We start from the raw sequence: 17,854 nt of genomic DNA on the forward strand, positions 1-17,854 counted from the left end.
TTATCCCACTCTCTCTCTTCACAGCATCCCAACCTTTGATCAACTCTCCATGTCAAGGCCTCCACTAAGAGATGGCCATTGGATAAAGGAGAGAGGAGGCTACCGAAAAGGATGCATGTCTCTCCAATTTCAAAGTCAGCTGTTGCAACCCCTTGTGCAGCTTTAGTAAATTTGAGGTTGCCACTAGGAGAAAACATTTTTGAAAGTCTATTGCTGATGCATTCCATGGCCACACATGAAACTCCTAACAGTGAGTGATATGTATCTTTCAGAGGGCACAAAGCCACGCACTCACTCATTTAAACAATCGCTCAGTCTTTCACTCACTCACAGACACACACAACCCTCTCTTGAGTGAACACTCTGCCAGGTGTCTACACTGTTTCAGGGGCAGGGGTGTCAAACTCATTTTGCCTCGGGGCCTCATTTGGGTCTTCACCGAGGTCCAGAGAGCCACCGTACTTAAAATGTGTTGTATTTCCTCGCCGCCAAAAATTTGCTAAAATTTGCTCCTTGACTGTCTAGATTTCATTTGAGTGACTGTTAGCTGTTAGCAATCTGGATTATAAGAGATAATAAATGGCCATTATTATTTCTACACAGGGTATAGTGTCTTACAGTAGATCAGATTATCTACTACAGGAAACATGGAGGGTATAGTGTCGTAGGTCAGGTGATCTACTACAGGAAACATGGAGGGTATAGTGTCGTAGCTCAGGTGATCTACTACAGGAAACATGGAGGGTATAGGGTCTTACAGTAGGTCATGTTATCTACTACAGGAAACATGGAGGGTATAGTGTCGTAGGTCAGGTGATCTACTACAGGAAACATGGAGGGTATAGGGTCTTACAGTAGGTCATGTGATCTACTACAGGAAACATGGAGGGTATAGTGACGTAGGTCAGGTGATCTACTACAGGAAACATGGAGGTTATAGTGTCGTAGGTCATGTGATCTACTACAGGAAACATGGAGGGTATAGTGTCGGTGATCCACTACAGGAAACATGGAGGGTATAGTGTCTTACAGTAGATCATGTTATCTACTACAGGAAACATGGAGGGTATAGTGTCGTAGGTCAGGTGATCTACTACAGGAAACATGGAGGGTATAGTGTCGTAGGTCAGGTAATCTACGACAGGAAACATGGAGGGTATAGTGTCAGTGTTGTAGGTCATGTGATCGACTACAGGAAACATGGAGGGTATAGTGTCGTAGATCAGGTTATCTACTACAGGAAACATGGAGGGTATAGTGTCGTAGATCAGGTTATCTACTACAGGAAACATGGAGGGTATAGTGTCGTAGGTCATGTGATCTACTACAGGAAACATGGAGGGTATAGTGTCGTAGATCAGGTTATCTACTACAGGAAACATGGGGTAGGGTATAGGTGTCTACTACAGAGATCAGGTTATCTACTACAGGAAACATGGAGGGTATAGTGTCTTACAGTAGATCAGGTTATCTACTACAGTAAACATGGAGGGTATAGTGTCGTTGATCAGGTTATCTACTACAGGAAACATGGAGGGTATAGTGTCGTAGGTCATGTGATCTACTACAGGAAACATGGAGGGTATAGTGTCGTAGATCAGGTTATCTACTACAGGAAACATGGAGGGTATAGTGTCGTAGATCAGGTTATATACTGCTGGCGATCTGGCCTCAGTCCCAAACACAGGGGACTACGGGAGGTTATGTTCAATCAGAGAAAACGTGACAGTGTGTGAACAAACACGCACAGACGACACACATACACACAGACAAGGGGGGGGTCAAAACCACAACCCGTTGCTGTGCCGTGGTTTGTTTCCAATAGCATTTGTTACACACTATTTATAAGCAGCACTACAGGTACCAGTTAATCCTGCACTGGGCTGCCAGCTGTCGGCACTGGGACTCGTTTGTGTGTGTGGTACTTATGAAGGCTTAGGGCAACATAACACAGAGAAGCAGAAACCCACCCAGGAGCCTACGATACATGTTTAGACAGCGCTAAGACAACGCTAAGACGACGTTTAGAAGAAGAAGAAAAAGACCAAGTTAAGCATGTTTCTTATCTTATATGATATGGCATTACCATGTCTAAACCAAAAGCAAGATGTCTGCTTTCAGATTCCCTTTTTGAACTGGTAAAACCACAAATCCACGAATCTAAAGCCTTCCTATTGGAGGGAACCTTTATTCTGGGGGGGGGGCTTCATTTTTTTTCCATTTGATTACATTCCTATTTATTTCAGAGGGGGAATCGAACTTCTCAAGAAGACAATAGTGATTATTAACGATAACGGAATAAATATATAACACACATGAGATACGCCTATAAATGGAGTGCAATTATCGCTGAATTTGCATATAATGATATATTCCTATCAAAAGGATTAAGAAAAGTGTAGCGTTTCAGGGTGACTAATTAGCAACAAAGAGACAACCTATTTTTTTTTTTACAAGAGTCCAAAACGTGCATACTAATATCGTTTTGAGTCGGTACGTGGAAAACTGTGCTAGTATCGGGTACATCATGCGCAAAAGCAATCTAAATTGCGCTTGGCACCGGGGCATGTTGGAGCTACCCCTCTCGAGCCAGGCCCAGAATCCCAAATGACGGATTGACTGAAACAAATATCTGACTTATAAACAAGCGGAATATATTTTAGTTCCCAGAACCTCAGCGATGGGGAGGGGACAGACGCAGGCTGAATAACGGTGAACATCAAGAGGCTCAGGAAGTCATTAACCACCGCGCCACTAGCTAAAAAAAAAAAAAAAAAGCTGCGCAAGCATTTCCTTCTGATGCGGCCATATGTTTTATAGCATGTTTAGTTTACAATCCCGGGGCCACCCTCTCCCGGAGAATATGCCTAGTTAGCTTGCACAGTATTGATTTCTTTCAGAGGCAGTGGGGGGGTGTGGGTGGATGAGGAAAGGGAGATAAGAGGCTCATTGGAAACTCGGTTGATTTTTCTGCAAGCCTGTGAGGAAATGTTAACATCTCACTGGGAAGCAAAACTGTAGCCATTCTCCATGAAGCAGACAGAGGAGGTTAAACACAGCCCACAGCAGACAGACAGAGGAGGTTAAACACAGCCCACAGCAGACAGAGGAGGTTAAACACTGCCCACAGCAGACAGACAGAGGAGGTTAAACACAGCCCACAGCAGCAGACAGAGGAGGTTAAACACAGCCCACAGCAGCAGACAGAGGAGGTTAAACACAGCCCACAGCAGACAGAGGAGGTTAAACACAGCCCACAGCAGACAGAGGAGGTTAAACACAGCCCACAGCAGACAGAGGAGGTTAAACAGAGGAGGTTAAACACAGCCCACAGCAGACAGAGGACAGACAGAGTTAAACACAGCCCACAGCAGACAGACAGAGGAGGTTAAACACAGCCCACAGCAGACAGACAGAGGAGGTTAAACACAGCCCACAGCAGACAGACAGAGGAGGTTAAACACAGCCCACAGCAGACAGACAGAGGAGGTTAAACAAAGCCCACAGCAGACCACTGCCCACAGCAGACAGACAGAGGAGGTTAAACACAGCCCACAGCAGACAGAGGAGGTTAGACAGCAGACAGAGGAGGTTAAACACAGCCCACAGCAGACAGACAGAGGAGGTTAAACACAGCCCACAGCAGACAGACAGGAGGTTAAACACAGCCCACAGCAGACAAACACAGCCCACAGCAGACAGACAGAGGAGGTTAAACACAGCCCACAGCAGACAGACAGAGGAGGTTAAACACAGCCCACAGCAGACAGACAGAGGAGGTTAAACAAAGCCCACAGCAGACAGGGGAGGTTAAACACTGCCCACAGCAGACAGACAGAGGAGGTTAAACACAGCCCACAGCAGACAGAGGAGGTTAAACACTGCCCACAGCAGACAGAGGAGGTTAAACACTGCCCACAGCAGACAGAGGAGGTTAAACACAGCCCACAGCAGACAGACAGAGGAGGTTAAACACAGCCCACAGCAGACAGACAGAGGAGGTTAAACACAGCCCACAGACAAACAACACAAGGTGGGATGGTTGAGCGGGAGGGGATGTTCATGGAGACCAATGACACTCACCGACAGAGTTGGGAGACGAAAGATTGGGAGGAGGACACGCATTCCAAGATGAATGAGACCTATGAGTTAACCATTTTTCTTACTGACCGCTACGAAAGAGGTACAATCAATCATTGAATCGAAGGTAGACAAAGTCAAGATATTATCTAAATTTAATACCGTTGGTCGGCAGTTATGATTTGTTAGCTAGGCTTAAACACCATATTAGTCTAATAAGATCATTCTGATAGGTGAGGGTATCTTAACAACGTGATAAGATATGCAAAGTTTATTCTGAAGGAAACGCTTGAGAACGGTGATTCTTCATTGAGAAAACTACTGTGTGTATGTATATGCTAAAGTAACCTTCATCACTGAATGGTAACTAAGTTAAAACATTAAAACAACACATTTGAGATCTAGCTTACGATTAGCGCATGGTATTTACAGACAGGGAAACCCTCATGCTTCAGAATATATATTTATAAAAACACTACGCAGCATCATTTGGGCCACAGGTGAACATGCTTATGAAGGTTGCGAGTTCAAACCCCCGAGCCGACAAGGTACAAATCTGTCATTCTGCCCCTGAACAGGCAGTTAACCCACTGTTCCCAGGCCGTCATTGTAAATAAGAATTTGTTCTTAACCGACTTGCCTAGTTAAAAGAAGGTAAAATAAATTGCTAATATACTGTAAACCATAGGCTATATGCATGATCCACCATATTAAAATCATTTTAACCAATATGTTAATTAGTCCCATTTCTGGAGCTGGAGATGATTATTTTAGACGGTGCCAGTAGAATGTTAGTAGTAGAATGTAATTGAACTTTGAACTCTTTGTGCATAAAATGTCTCTGGCAGAGACACAAAAAAGGAAACCTCCCCCTCTGTGACTTTTCCCCCCTCCACTGCTACAAAAATTTCCAGAGGAAACACTGCAAGTAACCTTGGTAACACTGCATGTTTGGTAGTGTATATATACACAGTGAATGTAAAAGCGAGGTTCTTTACCTTCCATCTCTATTGCTGTCCAACTCTTTGAAAACGCTGATTGGAGACTCAGGCCTATAGGGACTCGTGGGACCTGTGAACACAACAATGTAGGGTTACTGTGAAATCCCCTGATCACGTTCCAGGCTACATAGTTGTGAACTGTGAAATCACCTGATCACGTTCCAGGCTACATAGTTGTGAACTGTGAAATCACCTGATCACGTTCCAGGCTACATAGTTGTGAACTGTGAAATCCCCTGATCACGTTCCAGGCTACATAGTTGTGAACTGTGAAATCCCCTGATCACGTTCCAGGCTACATAGTTGTGAACTGTGAAATCACCTGATCACGTTCCAGGCTACATAGTTGTGAACTGTGAAATCACCTGATCACGTTCCAGGCTACATAGTTGTGAACTGTGAAATCCCCTGATCACGTTCATAGTTGTGAGGCTACATAGTTTGAGTGAAAAACAATTTGACTCAAATTTCAATTTGGTGGTCCCACCTTCAGTGAAAAGGCACTGCATCTCAGTAATAAGTCATTGATGGAGGATGGACTGGGTTTGGCCAGGGTAGGCCGTCATTGTAAATAATAATTTGGGACTTTCCTAGTTAAATAAAGGTAGGGGAGGGAGAATGGATGGACTGAGGGGAGGGGAATGGATGGACTGAGGGGGGGAGGGAGAATGGATGGATGGACTGAGGGGAGGGAGAATGGATGGACTGAGGGGAGGGAGAATGGATGGACTGAGGGGAGGGAGATGGATGGACTGAGGGGAGGGGGAGGGAATGGATGGACTGAGGGGAGGGGGAGGGAGAATGGATGGACTGAGGGGAGGGGGAATGGATGGACTGAGGGGAGGGGGAATGGATGGACTGAGGGAGGGAGAATGGATGGACTGAGGGGAGGGGGGGGAGGGATGGAGGATGGACTGAGGGGAGGGGGAGGGATGGAGGATGGACTGAGGGGAGGGGGAGGGAGAATGGATGGACTGAGGGGAGGGGGAATGGATGGACTGAGGAGAGGGGGAGGGAGAATGGATGGACTGAGGACTGAGGAGAGGGGAGGGAGAATGGATGGACTGAGGGGAGGGGGAATGGATGGACTGAGGGGAGGGGGAATGGATGGACTGAAGGGAGGGGGAATGGATGGACTGAGGGGAGGATGGACTGAAGGGAGCAATCAGGCGATGAGTCAGTCATGCTGAGAGAACATTTGGTTCTACTGTAAAAAAATGTATATATAAAAAAATAAAACATAAAAACGTGTCAGGATCCAGAATGCAATCAGGGAGCTTTGTGCTGTATGGCAACATAATGACATGATTTCCCCTGTTCGCCATTCGCCCTAGTTTTCAGGCACTGGAAAAAGGCTGCACTCCCGCACTCCCGTTCTCCTTCACCGAGCCACATTCACTTTCCGATCACAAGAAACGAGATGAGCAAGAAAGGGGGGAAGTTGACCTCCATTCACGACTAAACCAATCCCTTATCATTGACTCAATCTAAAAGGGGCAAACTGATTGCCCCAAAGATGTAGAAAGAAGCACTTTACATAATGCTAATTACACATCCGCCATAATTAGCTTTCTGTACATGATTTGGCTAATTATGGAAAAGCTAATTGTGTGCTGCATTAAGAATCCATGTGTTTAGATATTTAACAGAGCAAAATATGAACACTGAATTGCATTGGACACTATTTATCTTCAGTTTATAGATCCAGGTTAAGGTCAATTCCTATTTAACTTGAAATTCTAAATTCAATTCTTGATTTCACTCATGAAGTGGAGAATGTTATTTGAGTTCCATTTCGAATTTCAACAATCTTCAAGTTCTGGAATTTAATTGATTAGGCTGTTTGGACTTTTTTTTAAATTGAAATTGTAAAACATGAAATGTTTTCTTTGGGAATTCAGTGTTTTTACATTTCCCAGTAAATGGATTTAATGGATAATGTATCATTGGCTGCAGGATTTGTTTTAAATCAGTTCAACTTGTATTTCTACATTTCCAGTATAGCTAGGCTATCTGAACAGAAACAGTGCTCAAGCCTGAAAGCATGAGGGAATTTAATTACAATTGGAATTTGTGGAATTGTTAAGGATAATGAATTTGGAATTGAATTCTTGGAATTTACCAAACATCAAATCAAATCAAATTGTATATGTCACAAATTGTATATGTGCAGATGTTAAAATATATATATATATATGCCATTTAGCAGACGCTTTTATCCAAAGCGACTTACAGTCATGTGTGCATACATTCTACGTATGGGTGGTCCCGGGGATCGAACCCACTACCCTGGCGTTACAAGCGCCATGCTCTACCAACTGAGCTACAGAAGGACCACAATGCGAGTGTAGCGAAATGCTTGTGCTTCTAGTTCCGACAATGCAGTAATAACCAACGAGTAATCTAGCGAACAATTCCAAAACTACTATCTTATACACACAAGTGTAAAAAGGGATAAAGAATATGTACATTGGAATTTAGAGGAATTTAATTATCTCTGAATTCAAAGACCTACCTGGAATTTGAATTGAATTAAATGTAATTTACAAGGAGAGAGATTCTAATTAGAATGTGGAATTCACCCCCTGACCTTTGTTCAAAGAGTCCAAAAGTTCACAAAACTCAAAAGGAGGAAGAATCATTAAACGAGAAACTACATTTTATGTCAACTCTGATTATAAAGTGACAGTTCACCCAAATTACAAAATTCCTCATTTGTGTGAGCAGTCTATGGACAACGACCATGTTGTGGGTTTGTTTACTTGGCCACTGTCACTAACACTGCTAACCTAATCAAGGACTGCAGCTCTTCCTGGTCCATATACTGCTTTCAGCGTCAGGAAATAATATGTCTTTTATCCCCATCTCATGAAAACCTTTCCATGTGTTCAACTGTTGCATGGGTTCATGGTAACATGGTGAGGTGATGTCCTCTTGCAAATGCAACATATTCTGTATCTGTCATTGTAAAGACATGTCCTGTGATTCAACTGCTGGCATCTCTGTATAGCACTTTGTGACATCTGCTTATGTAAAAAAAAAAAAAAAGCTTCATAAATTAATTTGATTGATTGATATCCCGCCCTGCTGCTTGACATTCTCCATCCATCTGCAGTCCCTCTGCTCTCTCCATCCTGATATCACACCCATCTGCAGTCCCTCTGCTCTCTCCATCCTGATATCCCACCCATCTGCAGTCCCTCTGCTCTCTCCATCCTGACATTCTCCACCCATCTGCAGTCCCTCTGCTCTCTCCATCCTGATATCCCACCCTGCTGCAGTCTCTCTGCTCTCTCCATCCTGATATCCCACCCATCTGCAGTCCCTCTGCTCTCTCCATCCTGACATTCTCCATCCATCTGCAGTCTCTCTGCTCTCTCCATCCTGGCATTCTCCATCCATCTGCAGTCTCTCTGCTCTCTCCATCCTGACATTCTCCATCCATCTGCAGTCTCTCTGCTCTCTCCATCCTGATATCCCACCCTGCTGCAGTCTCTCTGCTCTCTCCATCCTGATATCCCACCCTGCTGCAGTCTCTCTGCTCTCTCCATCCTGATATCCCACCCATCTGCAGTCCCTCTGCTCTCTCCATCCTGATATCCCACCCATCTGCAGTCCCTCTGCTCTCTCCATCCTGATATCCCACCCATCTGCAGTCTCTCTGCTCTCTCCATCCTGATATCCCACCCTGCTGCAGTCTCTCTGCTCTCTCCATCCTGATATCCCACCCATCTGCAGTCCCTCTGCTCTCTCCATCCTGATATCCCACCCATCTGAAGTCTCTGCTCTCTCCATCCTGACATTCTCCACCCATCTGCAGTCCCTCTGCTCTCTCCATCCTGATATCCCACCCATCTGCAGTCCCTCTGCTCTCTCCATCCTGATATCCCACCCATCTGCAGTCCCTCTGCTCTCTCCATCCTGATATCACACCCTGCTGCAGTCCCTCTGCTCTCTCCATCCTTTCTTCCACTCATCTTGTGGGAGACAATCTCATCCCTCCGTTCACTGCAGCTGTAGCAGCCAGAGCCGTACAATGGGGGGAGATAGTCAGAGAGAGAGAGAGAGAGAGAGAGAGAGAGAGAGAGAGAGAGAGAGAGAAAGAGAAGGATGAAGTGAGAGTGCGAGAGAGAGGGGGAGGGAGTGAGTGGGAGAGAGGCAGAGAGAGATAAAGAAAAAGAGAGAGAGTGGAAGGGAGAGTGAGGGAAGCGAGTTCGGAGGCACTAGCTCTCCTGGCAGACGGCACATATAGCTCGCTATGTTTACTAATGGAGACCATCAGTCATCCGTGGAGCGTTACCGTAGTGATTGCACACCGAGAGCTCTTAAAGTAAAGGGAGAGAAGAGAGAGAATGGAACACATCAGATGGGCCCTTAAGATCTATACCTGCAGTACATGTAACAAATCATTCAGGGAGCTTCTTTGTTCCCAGGGTTAATACAGAAGACTTCCATGAGACGGGGGGCACGGAAGAAGTCCATGAGACGGGGGGCACGGAAGACGTCCATGAGACGGGGGGGGCATGGAAGACTTCCACGACACAGGGGGCATCGGGGGACTTCCATGAGACGGGGGGGGGCACGGAGGACTTCCATGAGACGGGGGGAGCACGCTAGACTTCCATGAGACGGGGGGGCACGGAAGACTTCCATGAGACAGGGGGCACGGAAGACGTCCATGAGACAGGGGGGCACGGAAGACGTCCATGAGACAGGGGGGCACGGAAGACGTCCATGAGACGTCTTCCGTGCAAAGGCAAAAAAAAGCCAAAAGAAATCAGCACTGTGTGAAATTCGTCCATAAACTTCAAATAGAGTATCAGTCAAAAGTTTGGACGCACCTTTTCATTCAAGGGCTTTTCTTTCTTTATACTATTTTCTACATTGTAGAATAATAGTGAAGACATCAACACTATGAAATAACACATATGGAATCATGTAGTAACCAACAAAGTGTTAAATAAAAATATATTTGAGGTTCTTCAAAGTAGCCCTTTGCCTTGATGACACCGTTGCATACTCTTGGCATTCACTCAACCACCTTCAACCACAGCCTTGAAGGAGTTCCCACACATGCTTAGCACTTGTTGGCTGCTTTTCCTTCACTCAGCGATCCAACTCATCCCAAACCATCTCAAATGGGTTGAGGTCGGGTGATTGTGGAGGCCAGGTCATCTGATACAGATCACTCTCCTTGGTCAAATAGCCCTTACACAGCCTGGAGGTGTGTTGGGTCATTGTCCTGTTGAAAAACAAATGATAGTCCCACTAAGAGCAAACCAGATAGGATGGCATATCGCTGCAGAAGGCTGTGGTAGCAATGCTGGTTAAGTGTGCCTTGAATTCAAAATAAATCACTGACAGTGTCACCGGCAAAGCACCCCCACACCATAACACCTCCTCCTCCATGCTTCAAGGTGGGAACCACTCATAAGGAGATCATCAGTTCACCTACTCTGCATCTCACAGAGACATGGCGGATGGGAACCAAAAATCTCAAATTTGGACTCATCAGACCAAAGGACAGATTTCCACTGGTCTAATGTCCATTGCTCGTGTTTGTTGGCCAAAGCAAGTCCCTTCTTCTCGTTGGTGTCCTTTAGAAGTGGTTTCTTTGCAGCAATTTGTCCATGAAGGCCTGGTTCATGCAGTCTCCTCTGAACAGTTATTGTTGAGATGTGTCTGTTACTTGAACTCTATGAAACATTTATTTGGGGTGCAATCTGAGGTGCAGTTAACTCTAATGAACTTGTCCTCTACAGCAGAGGAAACTCTGGGTCTTCCTTTCCTGTGGCGATCCTCATGAGAGGCAGTTTCATCATAGAGCTTGATGGTTTTTACGACTGCACCTTCACGATTGACTGACCTTCATGTCTTAAAGTAATGATGGACTGTCATATCTCTTTGCTTATTTGAGCTGTTCTTGACATAATATGGACTTGGTAATTTGGTAATATATTCTATATACCACCCCTATCTGGTCACAACACAACTTATTGGCTCAAACGCATTAAGAAGCAAAGACATTCCACAAATTAATTAACAAGGCACACCTGTTAAATTAAATGCATTCCAGGTGACTACCTCATTCAGCTGGTTGAGAGACTGCCAAGAGTGTGCAAAGCTGTCATCAAGGAAAAGAGTGGCTACTTTGAAGAACCTCAAATATAAAATATATTTTGATTTGTTTAAACACTTTTTGGTTACTACATGATTCCATATGTTTTATTTCATAGTTTTGATGTCTTCACTATTGTTCTACAATGTAGAAAATAGTAAAAATAAAGAAAAACCCTTGAATGAGTAGGAGTGTCCAAACTGTTGACTGGCACTGTATCTTAAAGAATCCTTGACATAATAATATATTCTGAACATTTTGTCACAATAACAGAATGGAATCAATTTCAAGGACTTGCTCTCAGGTGTCAAGTGCACTTGATGTGCTTTTAAACCAAGTCCTGCTGGCTTCATGGATGGGCCAAATGTGGACCTTTAGAAAACATGCATTAAGGACGCTCCAAAGTCAAAAATCAGGTCAGCCGGTGGAATAGCTGGAGGAAACCCCTAGATCTCCGAGTGGACCCATGTACGGTTGAAGTCGGAAGTTTACAAACACCTGAGCCAAATGCATATAAACTCAGTTTTTCACAATTCTTGACATTTAAATCTGAGTAAAAATTCCCTGTCTTAGGTCAGTTAGGATCACCACTTTATTTTAAGAATGTGAAATGTCAGAATAATAGTAGAGAGAATGATTTATTTCAGCTTTTATTTCTTTCATCATTCCCAGTGGGTCAGAAGTTTACATAGACTCAATTAGAATTTGGTAGCATTGCCTTTAAATTGTTGAACTTGGGTCAAATGATTCTGGTAGCCTTCCACAAGCTTCCCACACATTTTGGCCCATTCCTCCTGACAGAGCTGGTGTAACTGAGTCAGGTTTGTAGGCCTCCTTGCTCACACACGCTTTTTCAGTTCTGCCCAAATATTTTCTATAGGATTGAGGACAGGGCTTTGTGATGGCCACTCCAATACCTTGACTTTGTTGTCCTTAAGCCATTTTGCCACAACTTTGGAAGTATGCTTGTGGACATTGTCCATTTGGAAGACCCATTTGCGACCAAGCTTTTAACTTCATGACTGATGTCACTTCAATATATCCACATCATTTTCAACCTCATGATGCCATCTATTTTGTGAAGTGCACCAGTCCCTCCTGCAGCAAAGCACCTCCACAACATGATGCTGCCACCCCCGTGCTTCACGGTTGGGATGGTGTTCTTCGGCTTGCAAGTCTTCCCCTTTTTTCTTCAAACATAACGATGGTCATTATGACCAAACAGTCCTATTTTTGTTTCATCAGACCAGAGGACATGTCTCCAAAAAGTATGATCTTTGTCCCCATGTCCAGTTGCAAACCGTAGTCTGGCTTTTTTATGGCGGTTTTGGAGCAGTGGCTTCTTCCTTGCCGAGCGGCCTTTCAGGTTATGTCGATATTGGACTCGTTTTACTGTGGATATAGATACTTTTGTACTTGTTTTCCTCCAGCATCTTCACAAGGTCCTTTGCTGTTGTTCTGGGATTGATTTGCACTTATCGCACCAAAGTAGGTTCATCTCTAGGAGACAGACCGCGTCTCCTTCCTGAGCTGTATGATGGCTGCGTGGCCCCATGATGTTTATACTTATGTACTATTGTTTGTACAGATGAAAGTGGTACCTTCAGGTATTTGGAAATTGCTCTCAAGGATGAACCATACTTTTTTTCCCGAGGTCTTGGCTGATTTCTTTTGCTTTTCCCATGATGTCAAGCAAAGAGGCACTGAGTTTAAAGGTAGGCCTTGAAATACATCCCCAGGTACACCTCCAATTGACTCACATGATGTCAATTAGCCTATTAGAAGCTTCTAAAGCCATGACATCATTTTCTGGAATTTTCCAAGCTGACTAAAGGCACAGTCAACTTAGTGTATGTAAACTTCTGACCCACTGGAATTGTGATACAGTGAATTATAAGGGAAATAATCTGTCTGTAAAAAAAAATTAAAAATGACTTGTGTCATGCACAAAGTAGATGTCCTAACCGACTTGCCAACGCTATAGTTTGTTAACAAGAAATTTATGGAGTGGTTTAAAAATGAGTTTTAAATGACTCCAATAAGTGTATGTAAACTTCTGACTTCAATTGTAGCTCCACATCGGAACATGACAAACTTCAATGCACTGGGACAGAGAGAAGATTTGCATATGAGGCAGGGTTGTTAAGAGATAGGGTTATTATTATATATATTAGGCTTCTTAAGAGTTTTGATCAGCATGACAATTCTAACCTGATGCTACCTGGGCCTGATGAGCCATACAGTATATTAAATATGTTATGAGCCAAACATTAATGATATTTAAATAAGCCCAAGCCCATTATCCAATACATAGGATTTTTTTTTAATGTAAGGAGAGGCCAGTGGAGCACAAGTGCTTGGCATATTGCACAAGAGAAAGGCTGTAAGTTAGTAGCTTACTATGCATTAATTAGCTAAATATAAGGGCAATACTGCATTGAATGTATTACCTGAGGCTAGGACATCAATGTGTGTAGGGCTATATATCAATCTAGAACAGGATGATCTATTTTGGATGCAATTTGAATGTTGATGGAGAGAGAGAAAGACTGCAAGAAACTGATTTAAAGAAACAATATTCGAGTGATCGGTTGTTTTAAAAAGTCTGTAGCTGCAATTTTAAAAAAAGAAACTGATTTAAAGAAACAATATTTGAGTGATCGGTTGTTTTAAAAAGTCTGTAGCTGCAATTTTAAAAAAGTAACTGATTTAAAGAAACAATATTCGAGTGATCGGCTGTTTAAAAAATAAAAAAAGAACAATCTTCACAATTAAAAAACAAAAACAAGATGACAACCGAAAGTCAGATGGAGAAATTAGACGAGCATTCAGTCTTTATATTACTGTAGCATAGTTTATGCTGCAGCAAATGTAGGCCTACCTGTCACAAGAGAAAAAGTTACCACCATAAGATAGGTCTACATGCATCGTGACCTGCGCTCCATACTGAGCCGGGCTTGTCTGTCCCCACCCTGAGCGTTCTCTGAGCGTTCTCTGAGCGTTCTCTGAGCGTTCTCTGAGCGTTCTCTGAGCGTTCTCTGAGCGTTCTCTGAGCGTTCTCTCAGGCAGAGGCCACAGAGAAGCCAGATTTAGACATTACATATCATTTTTAACAGTTCCATTTCACGCCATGCTGCTGCTCATATAAATAATTCATAATAATTGACCGGTTTTTCGCAGTGATTTTATCCCGGGAAAAGGGAGTGGTTTTGGGCAGTAAATCCCAGTAACCGGGTTCCCCCCATTCAACTCCAGTGCTATTAATATCCAAGGGTTGGGTGGGGACGACAATATGGTGCACGTAGATAGACTACTTGCTGTATTTATGGCAAGATTGGTGAGGGAGAGGGGGGGGGGTGACTGCCGACCTCCTTGTGACCCCAATACCACGGACATTAGGAAGAAGGTTCTTTATAAAAAACAACCCGTGCAATCAGTGCTCCCGCCCCCCACCTCCTCCCCACTAATGTGCCCGCTTTCTCATTCAAGGTGGATTTAACCACAAATCTCCTCCAACACTCTTTGCCAAACAAAGACCTCCCATTAAGACTGTGAATGACGAGCAACATCGGTTAGCCTAGAGAATGGGGGGGGGGGGGTGTGATGACTCGGGTAATGCTGTCCGCGCTCTGTCAAAAAAACGTATGACATTTTCCCTTTAAAAAGCTAAATTACCGCCGCCGGAGGTTAAGATAGAGATCTAGGAACGCTAATAGACTAAAGTCAATGTGTGCGCACGTTAATCCGACTAATACGATCTCACATGATAGTGCACATCTGTTGTGTGGAAGGAGTTGTGTAAAGGTATCTTGCACGTATTAGGACTTGATAGAAGCTTTTGAAGGATCGGTTTCCCTCAATAGGAACGGTGACAGGCTTGAGATTAGCCTACGATGATCGAAGATGGGTAACACACTTTACAGTTCAATCGCAGCGCTGCTCGAAAACTGTTAACATGGGCAGCGTGTCAACAACAAAAAAACGTCTGCGTGTGCACTTCCCAACATGCATCACTCTAAAAATGTTTTATTCCCCATTACATTTCCAAAGAGAAACCGCTAACCCATGGAGTCAATACCACTGATGAGAAACACAGTTCTTAAATAAACATTTTTTTTTTAAATGTCTTTATTTCATTAAATCCTCCCGGAGTCATTGCCCCCTGACACACGTCGCTTTGCAATTGCCTTTTGAGAGCACCAATAACACGGCCCTCCCCAATATCTGCATATGAACCCCCAGAGACGACCTCAATCAACTGCAGCCAAAAAGGAGAAGACTCCATTTTGGCTCAGAAAAAAAGGCAACCCACAGGCAATGTGGGAATCATAATGTCTACTTGCCCCTGTGTTGGTATTTCCCACATATTGACATGTACAGATATAAAAAGACAGAAGAGATGGTATGAAGGGTCAGTGTTTTTTTTTTTTAAAGGGATACTTCTGTTTATATTGATCATTTAATCCTCATCAATCAATCTCCCTTTGGATTTTAGCTTTTCTGTTACCCATTTGCTGAGGGTTTTAGGAATCGATGATGATTGGAGGAATTCTGACTGGATAAAATCCGGCCCATATCTTTACGGGATTAAAATGGGAGGAATCTGAGCTTGACTGATTTCCGGATGATGGTAGGAATCCGTGATGATGGTAGGAATCACGATGATGGGAGGAATCCGATGATGATTGATGATGGGAAATCGATGATGATTGGAGGAATCCGTGATGATGGGAGGAATCCGTGATGATGGGAGGAATCCGTGATGATGGGAGGAATCCGTGATGATGGGAGGAATCCGTGATGATGGGAGGAATCCGTGATGATGGGAGGAATCCGTGATGATGGGAGGAATCCGTGATGATGATGGGAGGAATCCGTGATGATGGGAGGAATCCGTGATGATGGGAGGAATCCGTGATGATGGGAGGAATCCGTGATGATGGGAGGAATCCGTGATGATGGGAGGAATCCGTGATGATGGGAGGAATCCGTGATGATGGGAGGGATCAGAAATTCCTACAATCATACAGCCATAATTGTCTGTGAATTTGGTTTATGAACTATGGCTTACTTTTTGTTAGATTATATATTTTTGTTTTAATCGACATGCTGATGAGGACTAAAAGCAACCATGCGGAGTAAATAAATAATTGATTGAAGATAACATATTTCATTTACTAGGAATCTGGTTAAAATGTTAAAGCTCCGAACACACCGGTAGGATTGTCAAACGTTTGCCTGTTCGACAGTACTTAGCACCTCTGAACAGAATGTTGGCAGTCAATCTCTTTTCTGTTCACACAGCAAAGACCTTGGAAGTCGTCAGTCACTCAGCCTTGTTAACATACTCCAAACCAGAAGGTGGCAGTAGTGTTGTTTGGCAATGCATAGAGTATATGTGCGCATTGCTTGTGGTCTAGATTCTAAGCTATTGGCACTAATGTTGCTATTTTATAGAATAAACCCTTGTTGTTACTAGCCAGATGGCCTCAGCTAGATACAGTGCCTTGCGAAAGTATTCGGCCCCCTTGAACTTTGCGACCTTTTGCCACATTTCAGGCTTCAAACATAACAAAATGTTATGTTTGGCGTAAAAGCAACACAGCTCATCACCTTGAACACACCATCCCCACTGTCAAACATGGTGGTGGCAGCATCATGATTTGGGCCTGCTTTTCTTCAGCAGGGACAGGGAAGATGGTTAAAATTGATGGGAAGATGGATGGAGCCAAATACAGGACCATTCTGGAAGAAAACCTGATGGAGTCTGCAAAAGACCTGAGACTGGGACGGAGATTTGTCTTCCAACAAGACAATGATCCAAAACATAAAGCAAAATCTACAATGGAATGGTTAAAAAATAAACATATACAGGTGTTAGAATGGCCAAGTCAAAGTCCAGACCTGAATCCAATCGAGAATCTGTGGAAAGAACTGAAAACTGCTGTTCACAAATGCTCTCCATCCAACCTCACTGAGCTCGAGCTGTTTTGCAAAGAGGAATGGGAAAAAATGTCAGTCTCTCGATGTGCAAAACTGGTAGAGACATACCCCAAGCGACTTACAGCTGTAATCGCAGCAAAAGGTGGCGCTACAAAGTATTAACTTAAGGGGGCTGAATAATTTTGCACGCCCAATTTTTCAGTTTTTGATTTGTTAAAAAGGTTTGAAATATCCAATAAATGTCGTTCCACTTCATGATTGTGTCCCACTTGTTGTTGATTCTTCACAAAAAAATACAGTTTTATATCTTTATGTTTGAAGCCTGAAATGTGGCAAAAGGTCGCAAAGTTCAAGGGGGCCGAATACTTTCGCAAGGCACTGTAACTACCTAGCAAGATAATGAAGAACAATTGAATACACTCTCCATAATCCCATACTGCCAGTGGCAGCCCATAGCCAAATGTTTTGCTAGCTAGCTAACGTTTACATATTCGCTACCTAGCACAACATAGCTAGCTAGCTACAGACACTGCACTAACTCGGCAGCCATTTCATGGAAACTAGCTAATCCAATGTGATTTAATTATGATGTCATTACTAGTTCCTAGCTTGGGTGAAGAATTTAGTGTTGTGCGCATTGTGTCCGTGCACTTAGCGAGCTACCACCCCATAGCCTACATATGAAGAGTGACTGGCTTACCTGTGGATGTAC

At 43.7% G+C, this 17,854-nt stretch overlaps 1 protein-coding gene across 2 annotated transcripts in view; it reads right to left on the reverse strand.

Moving 5' to 3' along the window:
• Nucleotides 1–17,854, reverse strand: part of LOC124014322 (glucosidase 2 subunit beta-like) — a 254,158-nt gene that overhangs the window by 217,171 nt on the left and 19,133 nt on the right. For both annotated transcript variants that reach the window (XM_046329175.1, XM_046329174.1), the window contains exon 7: nucleotides 5,079–5,151. In XM_046329175.1, coding sequence (XP_046185131.1) covers nucleotides 5,079–5,151 — 73 coding nt within the window. The remainder of the gene's footprint in view (nucleotides 1–5,078; nucleotides 5,152–17,854) is intronic.

The sequence above is a fragment of the Oncorhynchus gorbuscha genome, linkage group LG25 (genome assembly GCF_021184085.1).
Source record: "Oncorhynchus gorbuscha isolate QuinsamMale2020 ecotype Even-year linkage group LG25, OgorEven_v1.0, whole genome shotgun sequence".
In the NCBI taxonomy this organism is placed as follows: domain Eukaryota; kingdom Metazoa; phylum Chordata; class Actinopteri; order Salmoniformes; family Salmonidae; genus Oncorhynchus; species Oncorhynchus gorbuscha.